Genomic DNA, 21,805 nt, shown 5'->3' with positions numbered 1-21,805 from the left:
TATGGTCATTTCTCTACATTTTAATTTAGTATTAATTAAACCATATAACTGAATAGCTTTTGAACTAATGAGGAAAAGTGAAAATACGATTTCCTGAAAACAGAATCTGACTTCTCTGCTCTCAACTCTTTTAATTGGTTAAAAAAATTGATATTATCTCATTAATAATCAATATAAATTAATACTAATTTTAAAATAGTGCATTTTAGAATGATTTCCATTTATATCAGCGCTTCTCAATTATTTTCTGTCATGCCTCCCTAGGAAGAAGAAAATATTTTTCGCACCCCCTGCGCGACTGTAAATAGTATCTTTATTAAAAAAAAACTTTAACCTGCAAAACTAAAATATATAAAATAATTTGAGCTGATTTTTTAATCAGAGGTGATGTCTGGATTAATGGCTACAATGAGCATGTTTTGCAATGCATAGCTTTTTGAAGCGGGGTTTGAAGCAGGACATAGCAACTCTTAGCTCCAGAGACATACAGAGACATGAACACGGGGCTTAGCTTGTTATGACAGTGTTTGCCAAGGTCAAATGTGCCCCCTTTATGGAGCCTCGTGCCCCCCTCTGGGAGGCTTGCCCCACTATTTGTTAAGCACTGATTTATGTTAATCCATTTCTGCATGGATAGTTCCTAAATTTATCAACAGTTGTATATACTGTTATTTTGACCTAATATGCCTCTATTTCTTTTTTTTTTTTGGTTTTTGGTTTTTGGGCCACACCTGGTGATGCTCAGGGGTAACTCCTGGCTATGAGCTCAGAAGTCGCTCCTGGCTTGGGAAACCATATGGGACGCTGGGGGATCGAACCGTGGTCTGTCCTAGGCTAGCGCTGGCAAGGCAGACACCTTACCTCTAGTGCCACCACGCCAGCCCCATAACATGCCTCTATTTCTGACTTCTCTTTCAGTGTCTGTTTTTATGCTGAAGGTTCAGGTGAATGACATCATCAGCCGTCAATACCTGAGTCAAGCAGTTGTGGAAGTATTTGTGAACTATACAAAGACAAATTCTGCAATAACTAAAAATAATGGTGCAGTGTCGATAAGAGTACCCTATAAGTTAGGACTCAGTTTAACAATTATTGCATACAAGGATGGCTACGTAATGACACCCCTGCCCTGGAAGACTGGAAGAATGCCAAGTAAGTACAAGAGATAAACATAAAGGATTTCCCATCTGCTCTGGGATTTTCTTGTGGTAAATCGAAACTGGAATTGCATACTGCAGATGTTCAGAATATGAAGGTAAAAAAGGTGCGGCAGTTGGAAGAAAGCATGATGGTGCTTTTTATAGAAATAAATATTAAAGCAATTCTGAGTAAGTTCTGTCCTCTGGTACAAAACTAGTCTGAAAGTGGGGACTAAACTATCTCTCCGGCCCCAATAGAGGGTTGTTCTAACATTTACTTTGACCATCTATATATGAGGTTAGAGAACATAATCAGTCATTAGGGTACAGAAACTGCTGTATGAAAAACAAAAGTTTATTAGTATACAATAATGGTGCTAAATATTTAATTTTAATTTATAGTAATTTTCCTTTCCCTCACTTATAGTTTACATTCATTTTTTCCTTTGTTTTGAGTTACTTTTCTATCATAGTTTGGTTTCCCTCCCACCTTTTTGGACCTGCTTTTACAAAATTATGTTTGTTTTTTTGTTTGTTTTCAGTTTAGGTGGGTTTTTTTTGCCCACATTTAATCAAATTTCTAAATGTGCTATTTTTCACAGTATATTCATCAGTGACACTTTCACTGTTCCCACAAAGCCAAGCAAATATATGGCTCTTTGAAGACACAGTTTTAATTACTGGAAAATTAGCTGGTAAGTACACTTCTGAAGTAAGTAAACTGATAAGCTGGTTAGATAACTATACTTCTCTACTAATCAATGATGATCATAACAAATTTATAAAATATTAAATATAAGTTGATATCAACTATTTTTATTTCATTATCAGTTTATAATGGGATTTGTACATAGTAGAATCCATCCGTTTTCTTCTTTATTCTTTCAACCACCAAATAGGAAGAACACTTGACTTGCTGAAACTATTGGAGATTCTGATGTCTTTCCAGATCATACTTTCATTGTTTGTTTTCAGTAGCTGATGAAATGAGGGAAAGGGTTGAAGGCATCTTTCCTCAGACCTTTGGGGCTTCTGACTTACAGGCCTCTAGCAGCAATCCTGCAGCTGGGAGGGAAGACATACCTGCTGGCAGGCATGGAAAGACATACCCCACTGGCATAAACCAAGGGGAAGGAGGACATAGGAGATCTGATTCGACTTTAGGAACACAAGATAATGGTTTCCTCTTACTTTGCCTCTTTCCTTTTCTTAATTAGTCCGTTAGGGGAAACTCTAGCATTTTGATTCTTTCTTACTGTGATATTTAATTTTATTCTCATGGGGAGTTAATATTTGTTTTGGGGTCACACCCAGGAGTGCTCAGGTTACTCCTGGCTTTACGTTCATTAATCACTCCTGGCAGTCTTGGGGAGGGGATATACCAAATGAGATGCCCAGGATTGAACCAGAACCTGGGTCAGTTAGCCGAATGGAAGGCAAATGCCCTATTTGCTGAGACCAACTGGGTCTCTCCATTTTACTTCCTCAGTTTCCTGAGGTGATCCTTAGTAAAGCTAAGCAGAACTTTCTTTTTTTTTTTTTTTTTTTTTTGGTTTTTGGGACACACCCGGCGGTGCTCAGGGGTTACTCCTGGCTGTCTGCTCAGAAATAGCTCTTGGCAGGCACGGGGGACCATATGGGACACCAGGATTCGAACCAACCACCTTTGGTCCTGGATCAGCTGCTTGCAAGGCAAACGCTGCTGTGCTATCTCTCCGGGCCCTAAGCAGAACTTTCTGATGTTAAAGCTGTTTCTTAGAAAGTGTACATCTTCAGCCTGGAGCAGCGGTACAGCAGATAGGGCACTTGCCTTGCTTGTTGCTGACCCAAGTTCAAGCCAAAACTCCTTATAGGGTTCCTCCCAGTGGTCCTGAAACTATGGCCCGTGGGCCACATATTGTATTTGTATCTGTCTTTTTTTTCTTCATTGCAAAATAAGATATATGCAGTGTGCATAAGAATTCGCTCATAAGTTTTGTTTTTACTATAGTCAGACCCTCCAATGGTCTGAGGGACAGTGAACTGGCCCCCTGTTTAAAAAGTTTGAGGACCCCTGCAACACCAGGAGTGATCCCTGAGCACAGAGCCAGAGTAAACCACCCAGTACAGCATGGTATCAAAGAAAATACACAGCTTCACTTCTTTTTCTTTTTTTTTTTTTTTGTCTTTTGGGTCACACCTGGCAGCACTCAGGTGTTACTCCTGGCTCTATACTTAGAAATCGCTCCTGGCAGGCTCGGGGGACCATATGGGATGCCGGGATTCGAACCACCGACCTTCTGAATGAAAGGCAAACGCCTTACCTCCATGCTATCTCTCCAGCCCCACAGCGTCACTTCTTAAAATATCTCAAAAATGTTTCTTATTTTTCTTTTGAAATTTGATCAAGAAAATTGCAGTTTGTTCAATGAAAATGTTTAGGTATGCACATGAAAATAAAAAGCAGGAAAAAAAATCCATGGAAAATTTAGCACTGTCAAAATCTTAGGTACATGTCACAGTCTTAATACGGGGGTCCCTTCAAAGGTGGGCACTCAGGGTCAGTGCTGGGAGACAGCAGCCAAGGAGTCAAGTTGGGGTCAAGCTCTTTTCTGTTTATTCAACTCAGCCATGATGTTCAGCATCACATGGGTCGCCTGATTTCCTGAGCGAAGACCCAGGAGTAACCCCTGAGCACCATTGGGTATGGCTCCCAAAACCAAAACACTCATAAAAATAAGAGAATAATGAGATGCTTTTGTTTGATTTTTTTTCCTTATGATACATTTCACTAACTCTATTACTGCTAAAGAAATTAAATTTTCGGGCCCGGAGAGATAGCACAGCGGCGTTTGCCTTGCAAGCAGCCGATCCAGGACCAAAGGTGGTTGGTTCGAATCCCGGTGTCCCATATGGTCCCCCGTGCCTGCCAGGAGCTATTTCTGAGCAGACAGCCAGGAGTAACCCCTGAGCAACGCCGGGTGTGGCCCAGAAGCAAAAAAATAAAATAAATAAAATAAAAATAAAATTAAAAAAGAAATTAAATTCTCAAGTGAACTATATTCTAAAAATGGTCGGTGTGTGATGATTTCCTTATATGAATTTTTAAAAAAGAAAAGTAGTGAATTTCTGGGCAGCAGAATCAAGTGAGATAAAAATAAAGAAATGGAGATTTTTTTTATTCAGTGCCAAAATAAAAGTAATGATCTTTCAGAGCTAGAGAACCTACAGCGGGTAGGGCACTTGTATATTTGATTCCCATCACCCCAAATGGTCCTTTGAATCAGCTAGCAGTAATTCTTGTGCTCAGAGCCCAGGGAATGCCCTGAGCACCACCAGGTATGGACCAAAAGCAGAAAATAAGCAAAATAAAGATTATAACTTGTTAGTGAGATTTATAAATAATTGTCACTGTTTCCATTAAAGTCAAATGTCTCCTCAATGTTGTGCTTGTTTCTTTGTCTATTTCTTATTGAGACTTCCTTTTCCTAGATGCCAAATCTCAACCAAGTGTTCAGTTTTCAAAAGCCTTAATTAAACTGCCAGACAACCATCACATCAACAATGTCACAGGCTACCTTACTGTTCTACAGCAGTTTTTGAAAGTGGACAATTTTCTTTATACAACTGGAATTACTCCCAATAAATCAGGTATTGTTGACACAATATATAATCATTTGTAGGAAACTGCTCAGTCTTTTTAAATGTTTTAAATGTTTTTAAAGGTTTTATAGGTATTTTAGGTATTTAACATTCATTTCAATTTTGGAGGAGAACACATATTACATTTGAGACATTTAGCTATGAAATGTTAATAACTAATTTCCTTTTATTCTATGACAGAAAATTATAACAGAGTCTATTGAATATATTATTTTAAAGCAAGAATTTCAGAGACTTGAGTGATAGCGATAACACAGCAGGTAGCGTCATTTCCTTGCACAGTGTCTGATATTAAGATAGTTAAGTGGATGAACTACAGAAAGTAAAGGCACCCATAGGATTTATTGTATAACTAGAACCTGTGTTTTGTGTATGATGGTAAGAGATTGAATTCTTTTTTAGGTATTGAAGGTGTTGAGTTGAATCCTCTTGCTGCAGTATGTGTCAAAATATATTCTGGAGGAAAAGAATTAAAGGTGGATGGCTCCATTCAAATGTCCCTCCCCCTTCTCCATACAAATGATATAAGTGCAGGGGACTACATACCTGCCTGGACATTTGATATGGACACAGGTATGTGAACTAGGTGAAATCACTCTGCTTCTGAAAGCAAACTTGATTTACCAAGTTATTCATAATACAGTTGTTTCAAGCACTAAATATTCAAATATCAATTCCACCACCAGGGAGACCTTCTCTTCACCAGTGTCCCCAGTTTCCTGCCCACCACGATAGCCACACTCCATGCAGACACAAATTAACTTTACGTTGCTTGTGACCACACAAAGGCAAATGGAATTTCCAAAACTCAGATCAGCAAGTGTCAATTGGAATAATTGTTCTATCTCTCCATGGCGCTATTAAAGTTACTGTCTTAAGAATTTACTGGGCAGTTGTTGGTGCTAGTTGAGCTTCTGTGTTAAGGTAGATTACTATGTAACTTTCCCATCAGACTTTCCTGGGATTCTACTGAGCTAACACGAAGGTGTCTATCCATGTGGTCCAGGATTTAGAGATCTGAAATAAGTTGGGTGGTTTGGTAGTTTGATGTGGTTAAATTGTGGAGCAGGGCTGTTTCTATCAGACAGTGCAGGGTGCGGTGCTAGGCTGCATTCATGTGCAGAAAGGGGAGTCTGCCCCAGCCCCAAGCCCCTTTTGAGAATGCCACAGAGGGAGGTATCAGCTGGGACATGACTACCTCAGAAGTAATGGTGACCACTACTTTCTTTTAATTTATGAGGTCTCATTGTTTATTTTGTCATCACCCCTGTAATGCTCAAGGGTTACTCCTGGCTCTGTACTCAGAAATTACTCATAGAGCTGCTCAGAGGACCATAAGAGATAGTGGGGAAGATCTTACTACCCTCTGTACTGTCTCAGCAGTCCTAATCTCTTGCACTTTTGAGCATTCTTGAATAGCATAATTAAATTTAAGGAATAGTTTTGTTATGATTGTGTGATGAATATAATGTGAAGTAATATGTAAAATTTTGTTGTTGTCTTTTTTGATTTTTTGTTTGTTTTGTTTTGTTTTGTTTTTGGGTCACCCAGCGGCACTCGGGGGCCACTACTGGCTCTGCACTCAGAAATCACTCCTGACAGGCATGGAGGACCATATGGGATGCTGGGATTCAAACCACCATCCATCCTAGATCGGCTGTGTGCAAGGCAAACGCCCTACTGCTGTGCTAACTCTCCAGCCCCTAAAATTTTGTTTTTATTCTTGGATTCTAATGTTAAAAATCAAAAGGAAACAATCTGTCAGTCCATAGCTGGAGAGGATAGAGGTATACAGACATGATACAACATGCAGATAATTTTACAGGCTAATTTTTTTGGGGGGGGCCACACCCAGTGATGCTCAGGGGTTACTCCTGGCTGTCTGCTCAGAAATAGCTCCTGGCTGGGCCCGGAGAGATAGCACAGCGGCGTTTGCCTTGCAAGCAGCCGATCCAGGACCAAAGGTGGTTGGTTCGAATCCCGGTGTCCCATATGGTCCCCTGTGCCTGCCAGGAGCTATTTCTGAGCAGACAGCCAGGAGTAACCCCTGAGCACCGCCGGGCGTGGCCCAAAAAACCAAAAAAAAAAAAAAAAAGAAATAGCTCCTGGCAGGCACGGGGGACCATATGGGACACCGGGATTCGAACCAACCACCTTTGGTCCTGGATCGGCTGCTTGCAAGGCAAACGCCGCTGTGGTATCTCTCCGGGCCTGATAATTTTTTTTTTACAGTCTAATTTTTTTTTATCTTCTCTGTCATCTCTTTTTCCTTGGGGGCAAGAAGACTGTAGGTACTATAACTTCTCTGCAGATTGGATTTTAGTGACTCTTTTTTTTTTTTTTTTTTTTAGTTTTTGGGTCACACCTGGCGGTGCTCAGGGGTTACTCCTGGCTGTCTGCTCAGAAATAGCTCCTGGCAGGCATGGGGGACCATATGGGACACCGGGATTCGAACCAACCACCTTTGGTCCTGGATCAGCTGCTTGCAAGGCAAACGCCGCTGTGCTATCTCTCTGGGCTCTAGTGACTCTTTTCTTAGTAGCTGTTGCCAAGCTTTTGGACATACTGCAGCCATAAAATGTAGTTTGTATGCTTATTTTGGCACACATCTTTGGAACCTACAAATAGAATGCACAAATCTATTGAGGCTCAGGTGATTTGTTGGAACCCAAACTTAATCACCTAGACTGATAATAGGGAATAACAGATTCCACTAAAGAGAATTTCACTCTAACTAGAAGGTTATGGGGTAAAACTAAAACCTAAACTGAAATTCCTTACGGAAGGTAAACTATAACAGATTGATGATTTTAAGAGGAAGCAGAAATGACAGAAATTACTGTGCTAGGTATGAGAAAAACTTTTTCTAACCACAATACTACATTTTTAGTTATGAAATATGGGATTTGGGGATTTTTTTCTCCCCACTTCAAGCAGTTTCAATAATGTCTGTATATCCTACAATTCAGATGATATCTACCAAGAGTTAGCATCCTATTGTATAGATTTAAGACATCACACCCACAACACTGCCGCCTCTATGTCAGAAGAAGTAAAAGAAGTTTAAAATGTCATCCAAGGACCAGAGTGATAGCACAGTGGTAGGGTGTTTGCCTTGCATGTGGCTGACCCAGGATGGACCTGGGTTCGATTCCCGGCATTCTATATGGTCTCGAAAGCCTGCCAGGAGTGATTTCTGAGCCCAGAGCCAGGAGTAACTCCTGAACATCATTGGGTGTGACTCAAACACCACCGCAAAATATCATCCATATATATATTAGGGCTGGGGAGCAGGGGCTGGAGAGAAACTGGAGACATTGATGGCTGGAAATGTGCACTGGTGAAGGGACTGATGGGTGTTGGACAATGTTTGACAAAAACTCAATAATGAACAATTTTGTAACTGTGTCTCATGGTGACTCAATGAAAAAAAATTTAACAAAATAGAGGAAGGGAAAGATTATTCAAAATGAAAAAGCAAGAAAAATTTTCCAACACAATTAAAAAATAGAGAAAAGGCCTAGAGAGATAGCACAGTGGCAGGGCATTTGCCTTGTAATCAGTCGATCCAGGACAATGGTGGTTCTAATCCTGGCATCCCGTATGGTCCCCTGTGCCTGCCAGGGGCAATTTCTGAGCGCAGAGCCACGAGTAACCTGAGTGCCACTAGGTATGACCCCCAAACCAAAAACCAAAAAAAAAAAAAAAAAAGGAGAGAAGAGATGAATAGAAATTTCCTTAAAGAAGAAATACAGGTGGCCAAAAGGCTCATGAAAAAAATGCTTCACATCATCAATCAGCAGGGAGATGCAAGTCAAAACAATGAGATATTATCTCGTACCACAGAGACTGGCACACATCAAAAAGAACAAGAACAACCAGTGCTGGCATGGATACAGGGACAAAGGGACTCTCCCTGCTCTCTGTCTTTTTTTATTGCTTGCAATTTAAATACTTACCAGTAATTTCCCTACTCTCATATTTTGAAAACATCTCAATGTACAAAAATTTCACATGACTTAGAGATTTATGATTTCCCTAAAATGCTTACATTCTTAGTTTATTGTTTTTTTTTTAATTTCCTTAGTTAACCTTTATCAAAACTTAGATCAATAAATAAATTATTTAAGTCAGGAAAATCTCTTTTTGGGTAAAACCAAGTTGTGAACAAACAAATACAAAGAAACCAGGAATGATCTTTGTTTTGGGTTGTAAATGTTGTAAATTGCAAACAAATATCTGGAGGTTTACTGGGATGGTTGGTGTAGTTAAATCTTTTCTCTTATTGTTTAGGCTCATTGAGCTTGGTGGTCTTCTATGTAATTTTTCTATCACTTTTACTCTGATCAGATTGGGCTTGCAGTATTAAAGTTTGGAAGTATCATGGGGTTACTTCTGGCTCTGCACTCAGGAATTGTTCTCAGCAGGCTTGGGGGACTATATGGGATGCCGGGAATTGAACCCAGGTCCGTCCTAGGTGAGCAGCATGTTGTGCAAATGCCCTTCTGCTGTACTATCACTCCAGCCCTGGCCTCAGGTTTTTTTTTGTTTGTTTGTTTTTTGTTTTTTGGGCCACACCCAGCGGTGCTCAGGGGTTACTCCTGGCTGTCTGCTCAGAAATAGCTCCTGGCAGGCACGGGGGACCATATGGGACACCGGGATTCGAACCAACCACCTTTGGTCCTGGATCGGCTGCTTGCAAGGCAAACGCTACTGTGTTATCTCTCCGGGCCCTGGCCTCAGATTTTATCAACTTTGAAAAAAAAAATCTGTCATCGTATTCATTGACTCCTAGCTCTTTAAATCTATAGATTATAATTAACCAAATAATATATTTTTTTCTTTCCTTCCTTTCTAGGTGCTTGGGTAAATCATGGCCTGGGAATGGTAAAAGAATATAATAATCATTTAATTTGGACATATGATGCTCCATATTTGGGCTACTGGATAGCAGCTCCACTCCCAGGAACTAGAGGTAATAAGAGAAAAAAGTAAATAGAAAAATAATTGAGGTAGTCATCCAGAATTGATGTCAACAGATTTTGATATTATTTTAAGCACTGACATTTATTTACCTTTCCTGTTAAAGTCAGAAATGTTCATAGTTTTCAATTTATTTTTTTTTTGATTTGTATAAGAAGGTAAAGTGAATTAACTTTAGTAATACTTATAATGCTTGATGAACATAAGATGTTTTTCAAGTTAAATATATTTAGTGGCCCGGAGAGATAGCACAGCGGCGTTTGCCTTGCAAGCAGCCGATCCAGGACCAAAGGTAGTTGGTTCGAATCCCGGTGTCCCATAGGGTCCCCCGTGCCTGCCAGGAGCTGTTTCTGAGCAGACAGCCAGGAGTAACCCCTGAGCACCGCCGGGTGTGGCCCAAAAACCAAAATATATATATATATATATATATATATATATATATATATATATATATTTAGTTTAGGGGCCAGAGAGATAACATGGAGGTAGGGCATTTGCCTTGCATGTCAAAGCATGGTGGTTAGAATCCCGGTATCTCATATGGTCCCCCAAGCCTGTGATTTCTGAGTGTAGAGCCAGGAGTAATCCCTGAGCACTGCTGGATGTGACCCCAAAACCAAATATAAATATATATAAAATATAAATATGTATATATATTATATATGACATATAAATATATATTATAAATAAATATAAATACATATATTTAGTTTAACTGATAAGTATTGAATCTTTTTTATGAAAAGCAGAGTTTGTGGAATTTGGGTGTGGTGATCCTTAACTATCTTAGATATAAATTGTTATTGAAAAATAAAGATTGGTTCTGGGAGGTAGTTGTAACCTGTTGAGTTTATTTGTTTTAATCTAATTTAATTTTTTATCCAATTACCATGCCATACATCTATCAGTTGTTGATGGTTGAGTTACTATTTTCACTGTCTTCTGAGAAAGTCTTCACTCTCTGGACTAAAGCCAAGGTCACATTTTGGTTTTTTTAAAGTCTCAATTCAACCTTTGATTATTACAATAGTAATTAACTATGGCAATTAAAAACATATATCTCAGACATTTGCTGATGATTTATAGTTTTTTTGTGTGTGTGTGTGGGCCACACCCAACAGTACTTTGGTTTCTGTGCTCAAAAGTTACTCCTGACAGTTTTGGGTTACTATATGGGATGCCGGGGATCGAACCCGGGTCCATCCTGTGTAGGCCGCATGCAAGGCAAACACCCTGCCTTTATGCTATTGCTCCAGCCCTGATTTTTAGTTTCTGATGATTTGGCTAGGCAAACCCAACCATTCAACTTTTTCCTTATTTAAAGGATGAAGAATACCAGTTTTCTACTTAGATACTATCCAACTTTTAGGTCATCTTAGTAAAAAGGTCAGGGTCATGCCATACAAGCCTATTTTTGAGAGTTCTTATTTTGGGGAATATAAGAAATCATTGGTTAAGGAAGAAAATAAATTCCACTCTTAAGAAAGCCCAGTATGGGAATAGAGCATAGAAGAGCATACACACCCGGCAGTGCTCAGGGATTACTCCTGGATCCACGCTCAGAAATCCCTCCTGGCAGGCACGGGAGACCAATGGGATGCTGGGATTTGAACCAATGACCTTCTGCATGAAAGGCAAACGCCTTACCTCCATGCTATCTCTCCGGCCCCGCATACACATATTTAATCTGTTGTACTCTGGGTAGAATGTAAAATAAAACATTATCCCTCCTTGTATTGAATCTTTCAGTTTCAAGTACAAATGGAGATTTAACGGATATAACAGCCTACCACACAGTGTTCCTTACAGCCATATTAGGAGGAACCATAGTCATTGTCATTGGATTTTTTGCCATTCTTCTTTGTTATTGCAGGTAAGAATAATAATCACCATATCCACATAGAAAATAAATTATAGCATGTCTGTAGTTCTGTGTATCATTGCAGAATTTATTTATAGAAATCAGTTGCCTTTGAAATATTTGAAGTAAAAATTGGTACATGCTAACAGGAATACTGTAAATTATAATGCACGTGTGTGGAATAATTCTTTTATCATCTCTTTTAGGGATAAATGTGGTACTCCACAGAAAAGAGAAAGAAATATCACTAAACTTGAGGTCCTGAAGAGAGATCAAACCACATCCACAACACATATAAATCACATCAGTTCAGTTAAAGTTGCATTAAAAACTGAGGATAAGTCACAGTTATTCAATGCCAAAAACTCGTATAGCCCTCAAAAAAAGGAAACGTCAAATATAGAAGCAGAAGAAAGAGTGTCCGTAGTGAAAACTCGGGACAATTTTAAAATCTATAATGAAGATGTTTCATTTCTCTCAGTCAGTCAAAGTAATTACTCAAGAAACCCAACACAGTCTCTGGACCCCAGCTTCGGATCTAAGCAGCCTAAACACATTAATAGCAATCTGTCTCCATCCTTAAGTGATGCTCCAGAGGAAAAGCGGTATCTCACAGGTAATGAGGAGGTATATGGGCGTTCCCACATTCCAGAGCAGCTCATGCATCTCTATAGCCAGCCCATTGCCATCCTTCAAACCTCTGACCTTTTCTCCGCCCCTGAGCACATACATACCGCTAAGTCAGCTACTTTGCCAAGAAAGGGACAGTTAGTCTATGGCCAGTTGATGGAACCAGTAAACAGAGAGATCTTTACCCAGACATTGCCCAAAATGCCAATGCATCCTCAGCCCCCAGATGCCAGGGAAGAAAACATCCCACTTGAAGGTCAGCAGAGCTTGCCATCCCAAACTTCAGATTGGAGCCGGTATTCGAACAGCTTACTAGAATCTGTCTCTGTTCCAGGAACATTAAATGAAGCTGTCGTAATGACCCCCTTTTCGTCCGAACTTCAAGGAATTTCTGAGCAGACTCTGCTGGAACTGTCCAAAGGAAAACCCTCCCCACATCCCAGAGCCTGGTTTGTGTCTCTCGATGGGAAGCCAGTTGCTCAAGTGAGACATTCCTTTATAGACCTGAAAAGGGGCAAGAGAACCCAGAGTAATGACACGAGCCTAGACTCGGGGGTTGACATGAATGAACATCACTCGAGTAGGAAACTCGAGAGGGAGAAGACTTTCATCAAGAGCATGCATCAGCCCAAGATCCTTTACTTGGAAGACTTAGATCTCAGTAGCAGTGAGAGTGGCACCACCATCTGCTCCCCTGAGGACCCTGCCTTAAGGCACATCCTCGATGGAGGGAGTGCAGCCATCCTAGAGCATCCTGGGGAAGAGTCCCCTGGAAGAAAGAGCAATGTTGAAGATTTTGAAACCAATATATCCCCCACGAGAAAACGGAGCCGACCACCACTGGCCAAAAGAGATAGCAAGACGAATATCTGGAAGAAGAGGGAGGAACGCCCACTGATCCCCCTAAATTAACCCCCCAGCGCGGTTGTATCTCTGCTGCTGTGTTGTGCTGTTAGTCTTGCTTCTTGTAAAATTGCGGTATGAACTGAAGTTGAGACTGAGCAATTTCATGGTCCCCAGACATGTCACAAGCAGAGTAAATAGTAGCATGGTTGTTGGTTAATGAAAGAGACAAAGGATTTTTTTTTCTGACCTATTGAATTTGAAGTATTCAGGAAAAACAAATGTAGAAAAGAACTCTTAGGATGATGTTCTCTGGAAAAGTTGCTCAGTTGACCAATTTTGCCCTGATTCTCTTCTTCACTGTGAAAACGTGTATTCCTAAAGTTGCTTCCCAAAATGTTGCCTCTGCTTTAAAGACTACTGCAAGTGTTGAGAAATCCCTGTGTTGTTTAGGCATATTCCAATGAAACATTATTATTCTATTCTGCTTTGCCTATTCTTGAACTTGATGGATGTTTGGGACTGATAACATTCTAGAACTTTAAAGGCTAAATTTTTTTTTTGTTGTTGTTGTTCCTTTTTGTTTTCTTTTTGAATTTAATTTGATTGAACAAGCTATTACTTCTTTGAGAAACGAATATTCTAAAATCGAACTTTATTTTCAGTTTTCTTCTCCCTTCTCCCACCTTCAAAAACGAACTTGCTTTTCAGGAAAAACTTACCAATATGGAGCAAAGTGAAACACATAGTCTAAAATCATTTGAACTACATTTTGATTTAAAAAAAGTTAGAGGTATAGTTATTAAGGGCTATTAAATTTGGCATAACAAAGTCCATGAATCAAAACAATCTGAGCCTATACTAAAATATGTGGAGGTAAAGGAAGGAAACATTTCCATGTTTCTCTTATATGTTAATGAAACGAAATAAACACCATTTTCTTTAAATTTAAGTTTGATAACTTCACATATGTAGATGTTAGATGTTCTTTTTTGTTTTTTGTTTTTGGGCCACACCCGGCGGTGCTCACGGGTTACTCCTGGCTGTCTGCTCAGAAATAGCTCTTGGCAGGCACGAGGGACCATATGGAACACCGGGATTCAAACCAACCACCTTTGGTCCTGGGGATTGGCTGCTTGCAAGGCAAACACCGCTGTGCTATCTCTCCAAGACCAGATGTGCTTATAGTTAAAATATATTTGAGGAAAACAGTTCAATTTCATGGGGAAAGCATTTCTTTTTTGATTCAGTTAGATTCTTTCAACATTTTTTCCTTCCAGTTTGAAAGTACTGTATTCATCATTTTCATCATAGTAAAGAATTGTTATGAACACTTTTAGTTATGCACCTCAGCTCTTCATTTTCATTTATAGCCTAAAAATAAAAATTTTTGCTGATTAAAATCCATCCACTTTTTTTGTTGTTATTTTTGGGGGTCATGCCCAGAGGCGCTCAGGGGTTACTTCCGGCTCTGTGCTCAGAAATCACTCCTGTTAGGCACAGGGGACCATATGAGATGCCAAATTCGAACCTGGGCCAGCCACATGCAAGGCCTGGGTCAACTGCGTGCAAGGCAAATGCCCGATTCGCTGTGTATTGCTCCGGCCCCTCCATTGGCTTTTTAATTTACAAAAAGATGCATGTCTGAAGCAAACTTCCCCTTAAGGGAAAAAATGGAACTACCATTATTTCTTATCCTCACTCAACAAGGAGATCCAAGGCACATAAACAAGCTGGTAGAAGCAAGATCAACCACAGTGGTCAAATTATACATGTAGATTAAAGGCAACTCCCCCAGACGGTAGATTTGTAATTTTTTTCTTGTAATTGTTTCTGAAACATCTAATCGGATATTGTCTCTACCTTCTGCATTAACCCAAAGAACTTAAAGACCTAGGTAAGGTTTGGTACATTTTGCCCAATTCATATAGTAGATAACATATTAGGGCAATGCCTAGATTTATTTTTGGGAGGGTTAGGTGGGGAGTGACAAGGCACCAAGTTAGAGCTTCCTATTGGTCTAAAGATGCATTAAAGGGACAAGGGAGAGATTAAGGATTAGTACTCTGCTGAAGTGCCTTTGATATAGACTTGCTTTATTAGAAGGATATGGCAACATCTTTTTTAAAAAAGCATTTTTTTGGTCAAACAGATGTGCAGTTTTTATTAAATGGAGACCCAGAGTTTCATGTTGGAACAGTACATTTTTGCATGCAAGTGACGTTTATCTTTTAAGTATCCATTTTATGTTGGTTTGCCCTATGAAGGAAGGCAGAAGCTATAATAGTAAAATGTTGTACTTCAGAATTTTAAGTGTCTATTTTTCCCACCTTTGAAAATATTTCATCTCTTAGCTTGGACATGAATACATAGTCATTAGAGTGTATATTATTCCCCTATCCCACTTATTCATTCTCATGTAAACAAAATGAGAAGTTGTATCCCCAAGGGCTTTTTTAGAAAGTTTTTTTGTTGTTTCAGCATAAAACCTTTTTTTTAATATACTGCACATTCTGTATTCAATTGGGAAATAAAGGCAATTTATCTTTTTTAATGATCAAAAATTTGTAACTTCTCCTTTGTGAGTAGTTCACAAAATGGTTAAAAAGCTGAAGCCATCTACTTTTTCTTAACCCCCAATAGTCACAACTTTCTTAAACTTTTAAATTGAAAACACAGTTTTTCTGCAAATGTAAACCTAGAAAATTTTGGTCACAAATTGCTAACATTTGTTGATCCTTTGTATGTACTTTGGATATATATTAAAAGTAAAGTTATCCCTCAATTAACTGATGGATTAATTTACTAAAGCACAGCTATATGTATTTTTGAATACATATTATGATCTTGAGACTTTATAAAATTCATTTTTATGCCATTTCTGCCAGTGTCTAGGGATTATGCCCTTTTATAGTACAGAGCATATGCGAAGGTCACAAATGTTAGAAAAATAAAGCACTTCTTTGCTTTGGCAATCATTTTTCTGATCACTTTTTGTGTGCTTGCCTCCTCTGCTATTGATGTATATTACAGAGTTTAGGGATCTGTGGGTCAAATAATACCCCTCAAAATTTATTAGAAAGGTTAAGCTCACAATGACATATTCACTCAGATTTCTTCATAGAGTAGAATCATAAAGAATGTGACTGTTAATTTTCACTTTGGACCTAGAGATCACATTTTTGCCCTCTTTGTTTTTAAGTGTTTCTATCTTTTGTAATTTTTCATCAGAGAAGTCTCAAATTTCAATGTATTTATTGCCATCACTACTATATTTACTGCTGAAAACTGGAACAAGATGATTTGTAAATTGTTAAATATAGTTCATTAAAGATAATAAAATCTAAAAATATACTTGCTATGTTGTTTCATTTGGGGTGAAATGTGAAATATTTTTTCCTGAATCTTTTTTTTTTGGGGGGGGGGCCCACACCTGGTGACACTCAGAAGTTACTCCTGGCTTTGTGCTTAGAAATAGCTCCTGGCTTGGGGGACCATATGGGACAACGGGGGATTGAATCACAGTCCATCCTAGTTCAGCTGCATGCAAGGCAGATGCCCTACCACTGCACCATTGTTCCGGCCCCTTTTTTCTGAATCATTTTAATTTATAGATAGTTATATTTTCTTAGTACACTTTCTATAGTAAATATAAATTTAATACCTTCATAGAACAAATTGTTTTCTCTTGGTAGTTCATGTACTCCAAAGTTCTTATTTTTACTTAGTAAAATTAAAAGCTGAATATATTTTATAGCCGTTGAAAAAGCTTTGCAGGATAAGAAGAATGTAAAATTTAATTTCCAAAATACATAAGTGGAAAAAATGATAAAATTATCTCGTTCTTGTCTTTGTATTTTTCAATTAGATGTGATTTTTTTCCATATAGTGTTATAGTTCCTTCTCAGTTGAATACTAAATCAAGGTGTTTGTATTTTGGGACCTTAGAACATCATGACCATCGCTCAGTTGACAAGTTTTAGAAATATGAAATATAAATGAATGTACTACAAATGTCTTCGGTGAGTTTCAGTGGAAAATGGGTCCCTCAAAAAACAGATGAGGAGAGATAGTATGGAAGTAGGGCATTTGCCTTGCATGAGGAACAGTGGTTTGAATCCCAGCATCCCATATGCTCCCGAGCCTGCCAGGAGCGATTTCTGAGCATAGAGCCAGGAGTAACCCCTGAGCGCTGCCGGGTGTGACCCAAAAACAAAAACAAAACAAAATAAAAGAACATGAGGGGTGGGCCGGAGCTATAGCACAGCAGCAGGGTGTTTGCCTTGCATGCAGTCAACAAGGGACTGACACTGGTTAGATTCCTGGTATCTCATATGTCCCTCCCCCTTCACACTGCAGGATTGATTTCTAAGCACAGAGCCAGAAGAAAACCCTGAAGGCCACTGGGTGTGGCCCAAACACCCCCACAACTCCCAACATCACCCATTTCACAAATCTCAGAAATGGCAAACCTAATGGTTTCCCATTGTCTTCAGAGTCTCGTGTAAGATTAGTAGGTAAGTTAATGACAAATAATTCAAATTGATATGAAAATTTTATAGTGTTTGCTTTGTTTAATTTAATAGATCACCTTGGCCTTTATAGATGAATTGCTCTGTCTGGAAAGGACTAGAGTCTCTCAGTTTGCTCTCATACCAACTGGGTAGAAATTTTGTGAACTCTGCCCTTAGATTCGGATTGGTTGACTTCTTTAAAAATAAAGGACATTTTCCTTTGCACTTTGAACCTCTATATGGGGAAATGAAATTCTTTTCATTGACTTAAGGGTTTTTTTGTTGTTTTGATTTGTTTTAAATTAAAAAAAGCTTTGATGCCTCTTGTAGAAGCAAACTGATGAGGCAAATGGGGGAAGGGCATTGGCCAAGAGACCATGACACTAATGAAACTTGAAATTGCCTGAAGCCCAATCATAAATTTGTGATTTCAAAGTGACAAAATAATTTATTTATTTATTATTATTTTTTTTTGGTTTTGGGGCCACACCCAGCAACGCTCAGGGGTTACTCCTGGCTATGTGCTCAGAAGTTGCTCCTGGCTTGGGGGACCATATGGGACACCGGGGGATCGAACCGCGGTCCGTCCAAGGCTAGCGCAGGCAAGGCAGGCACCTTACCTTTAGCGCCACCGCCCGGCCCCATAATTTTTTTATTTTAAAATTTTATTGAGACCATTGTGAATTACAAGTCTTTCACAGTTGTATTTCAGGCATATAGTGACAGTGAATTAGGGCTATTTCCACCACCAGTGACTTTTCACTAGAGTTCCCTGCATTTATCTCATACCTCCATCCTTAAGCCCCTGGAGTACTAAAGTAATAGGTCCATTTTGTGTTTAGCTGACAAAATAATTTTTAAAAACCTTAGGAATGGACTATGAGACAACAGTGGAGGATCTTGAAACATTGGTGAAGGGATTGGTATAGCAACACTGCAATGATTAAATAATGATTTGAACCCAATGTGTATTGCAATAACTAAATAAAATACCACCACCAAAACAATAAAAATAAAAGGAGCATCTGACTAGAGAAACAATCTTGATATCAATTACAACCTGCAGTGTTAAGTAACAAATTTAAGTGTAACAGCAGGTAATTGAAAGCTTGTGTGTGTGTGTGTGTGTGTTTTTAAGGAAATGTTTATAGAAATTATGAGAAAGGGAGCTGGAGTGATAGATAGTACAGAGGTAAAACACTTGCTTTGCATGCGGCCAACACAGGACGGACCCCAGTTTGAATCCCCACATCCCATGTGGTCCCCCTAGCTAGGAGCAATTTCTGAGTGCAGAGTCAGGAGTAACTCCTGAGTGCTGTTGGTGTGGCCCCAAAACTGAAATACATAAATAAAAAAATTTAAGCACCATGTTTGCAAAATTGTTCATGGCTGTGTTTCAGTTGCCCTTCATCGCACATTTCTCGCTATCAATGTCTATATTTAGGTAACATTTTTGATTACTAATGAGTGATTTTTCAGTATTTCAGATTCCAGATTTTTCATTATTCTAGGGCCTCATGATTTTTAATTGAGCAGAAGCAACATGAGATGATGTAGACATTCTAGTAAGGAGCCTGGGAGAATTGGGAGTAATCAAATATTATAAGGGCTTTTTAACAGTCAGTTGACAAAAATACATAGACATTTGTTACTTATTTTATTTTCTCCAGTACAGGAGATAGTGAGACAAGGTAATAGAGTTGAGAATTATCTGACTTTTGACAGGTTTATGTGGAAGTTTTTATAAACTACTCAAATGGAATCAGTATTTTAAACATAAAAACATGATTGTGGTGTTGGAATCGTGCATGGGAAACCAGTAATAAGAGTACTGTTAGAGGGGCCAGAGAAATAGCACAGTGGTAGGATGTTTGCCTTGCATGCAGCTGACCCAGGATGGATGGTGGTTCGAATCCTAGCACCCCATTTGGTCCCCGAGCCAGTCAGGAGGAACCACTGAGAGCCCCTGGGTGTGACCCAAAAACCAAACTATTAGATTACAGAACCTCAATTAAAAATAATAAAAATAGAGCTCTCATAAGTAGCATTATTTACATAGCTAAAACATAGAATCAATTCCAGATAAAATAGCTGACTTATATTCACTCTGGACTACAACTTGTCATCAATAAATGAAGAAACTGTCTTTTGGAACCACTTTCTTTTATTCATTTTGGGAAAAGTGAATAAATAAAATAAAGTAAAAATAAGTAGAGTTATAGAATAATAGTTACAGAACAGTAAGTAAAAATAAGAGTTACAGAATGGTTTAATTCATCTCTGAACAAAATAAATTACTAAAGCGAACAATTGGAAAAAACACTGAGTCCCAGACTCAGTGACATTTACCATTGTTTGATCCCCAGCATACAGGGTCCCCAGAGGACCACCAGGAGTGACTCCTGAGCAAAGAGTCAAGAGTAAGCCTGAGAAGATCTGGGTATGGACCAAAATACCATAGACCAGGGTATGATAATATATATATATATATATATATATATATATATAGTTGAAAATGATAACATAGTTACTTTTCTGTTCTAGCATTGCAAGTTGCAATGTTCTTTCATAGAATTTTCATTTTTTGCTTTCTAAGCATTTTAAAATAAAAAGTAGATCGCTGAAAAAAAAAGGAGAATTTATATTTTGAATATTTAAAGAACTCAAAATCTGGGCTAGCTGGAGTGGTAAGGCATTTGCCTTGCACATAGCCAACAAGGGATGAACCCATTCCCAGCATCCTATATGGTCCCTTGAGCCTGTCGGAGCAATTTCTGAGCAGATTAACCTCTGAGCACCACCGGGTGTGGCCCCAAAACAAAAACAAAACAAAACAAAACAGACCGACTTTTTCTTGGTGAATTTTTGGGCTACAGATATAGCATAGCAATAGGGTGTGTGCCTTGCATGCGACCTACCCAAGATAGACTCAGGTTCAATTCCTGGCATCTCATATGGTCTCCCAAGCCTATCAGGAGTGATTTCTGAGTGCAGAGCTTAGAGTAACCCTTGAGCCCCGCTGGGTTTGATCCAAAACCAAAAACAACAATAAAATATAAAATAAATAAGGAGCTCAAAATCAAGTAAATACTAACACATAACCCAATTTTTTAAATGAGCAGAATATTGAATAGACAGTTCTCCAAATAAGACATACAAATAAATGATCAACAAGCACCAACAAGATGTTGGGTTCTTTTTGTTCTCTCTCCCTCTCTCCCTCCCTCCCCCCCCCCTCTCTCTCTCTCTCTCTCTCTCTCTCTCTCTCTCTCTCTCTCTCTCTCTCTCCCTTCCTCTCCCTTCCTCTCTCTCTCTCCCTCCCTCCTTCTCCCTCTCCCCCTCCCTCCCCCCTCCCCCTCTTCCTCTCCCCTCCCCCTCTCCCTCTCCTTCTCCACATCCTCTCCCTCACCCTTTCCCCTTTTTGGGCCACACCCTGTAACACTCAGGGGGTTACACCTCTGGCTATGAGCTCAGAAATCACTCCGGGACTTTCAGGGGATTGAACCAAAGTCTGTTCTAGATCCGCCGCATGCAAGGTAAACACCCTATCGTTATGCTATCACTCCAGCCTCTTGGTTTCTTGATATTAGAGTCAAAATAATAACTGAAAAAGCATCATCAACAACAAAAGAAACAAAACACTTTAGAAAGTAGGGAAAAAGTCAGGAACAGGAGTAGTTAAGAGCACTTGCAGCAAACTTGGGTTTGATCCTCAGTGTCCCATACTGCCCCCCCTAAACTCCATCAGGAGTGATCTCTAAGTGCAGAGCCAGGAATAAGCCCTGAGCACCACTGGGTGGGATCCCCAAACAAACAAACAAACAAAAAATAACAAGAACAGCAAAATGGAGACAGAATAAAAGGAACCCCTAGTGTATGGTTGGTGGAAATGTAAGTTGGAACAGTTACTATATAAAAATATATGGAGATCACTAAAAAAATAGGAATAGGAGGGCCTAATTGATAGCAGAGTGGTAGAGCATTTGCCTTGCACTCATCAGATCCAGGACAGACAGTGGTTTGAATCCTGGCGTCCCATATGGTCCCTTATGCCAGGAATGATTTCTGAGTGCAGAGCCAGTAGTGGCTCCTGAGCACCGCCGGGTGTGACCCAAAAATATACCAAAAAAATTAGGAATAGGAATATTACATTACTGAACCATATCATGGTTATGCATTTGTCTAAAGAATAT

General features: G+C 39.2%; 1 protein-coding gene across 1 annotated transcript in view; it reads left to right on the top strand.

Annotated features, from left to right (window-relative positions):
- FAM171B (family with sequence similarity 171 member B) overlaps window positions 1-14,505 on the top strand; it is a 73,394-nt gene extending 58,889 nt beyond the window's left edge. Inside the window, exons 2-9 of the mRNA XM_049773189.1 lie at window positions 919-1,152; window positions 1,742-1,834; window positions 4,611-4,769; window positions 5,184-5,354; window positions 9,640-9,756; window positions 11,514-11,637; window positions 11,832-14,092; window positions 14,287-14,505. Coding sequence (XP_049629146.1) covers window positions 919-1,152; window positions 1,742-1,834; window positions 4,611-4,769; window positions 5,184-5,354; window positions 9,640-9,756; window positions 11,514-11,637; window positions 11,832-13,167 — 2,234 coding nt within the window. The 3' untranslated portion in view covers window positions 13,168-14,092; window positions 14,287-14,505. The remainder of the gene's footprint in view (window positions 1-918; window positions 1,153-1,741; window positions 1,835-4,610; window positions 4,770-5,183; window positions 5,355-9,639; window positions 9,757-11,513; window positions 11,638-11,831; window positions 14,093-14,286) is intronic.
- Window positions 14,506-21,805: the final 7,300 nt, after the last annotated feature.

This window comes from Suncus etruscus, chromosome 5 (assembly GCF_024139225.1).
Source record: "Suncus etruscus isolate mSunEtr1 chromosome 5, mSunEtr1.pri.cur, whole genome shotgun sequence".
NCBI classification, from domain to species: Eukaryota; Metazoa; Chordata; class Mammalia; order Eulipotyphla; family Soricidae; genus Suncus; species Suncus etruscus.
The sequence above is the reverse complement of the archived record's forward strand: the minus strand, read 5'-3'. Positions and strand labels throughout refer to the sequence as shown.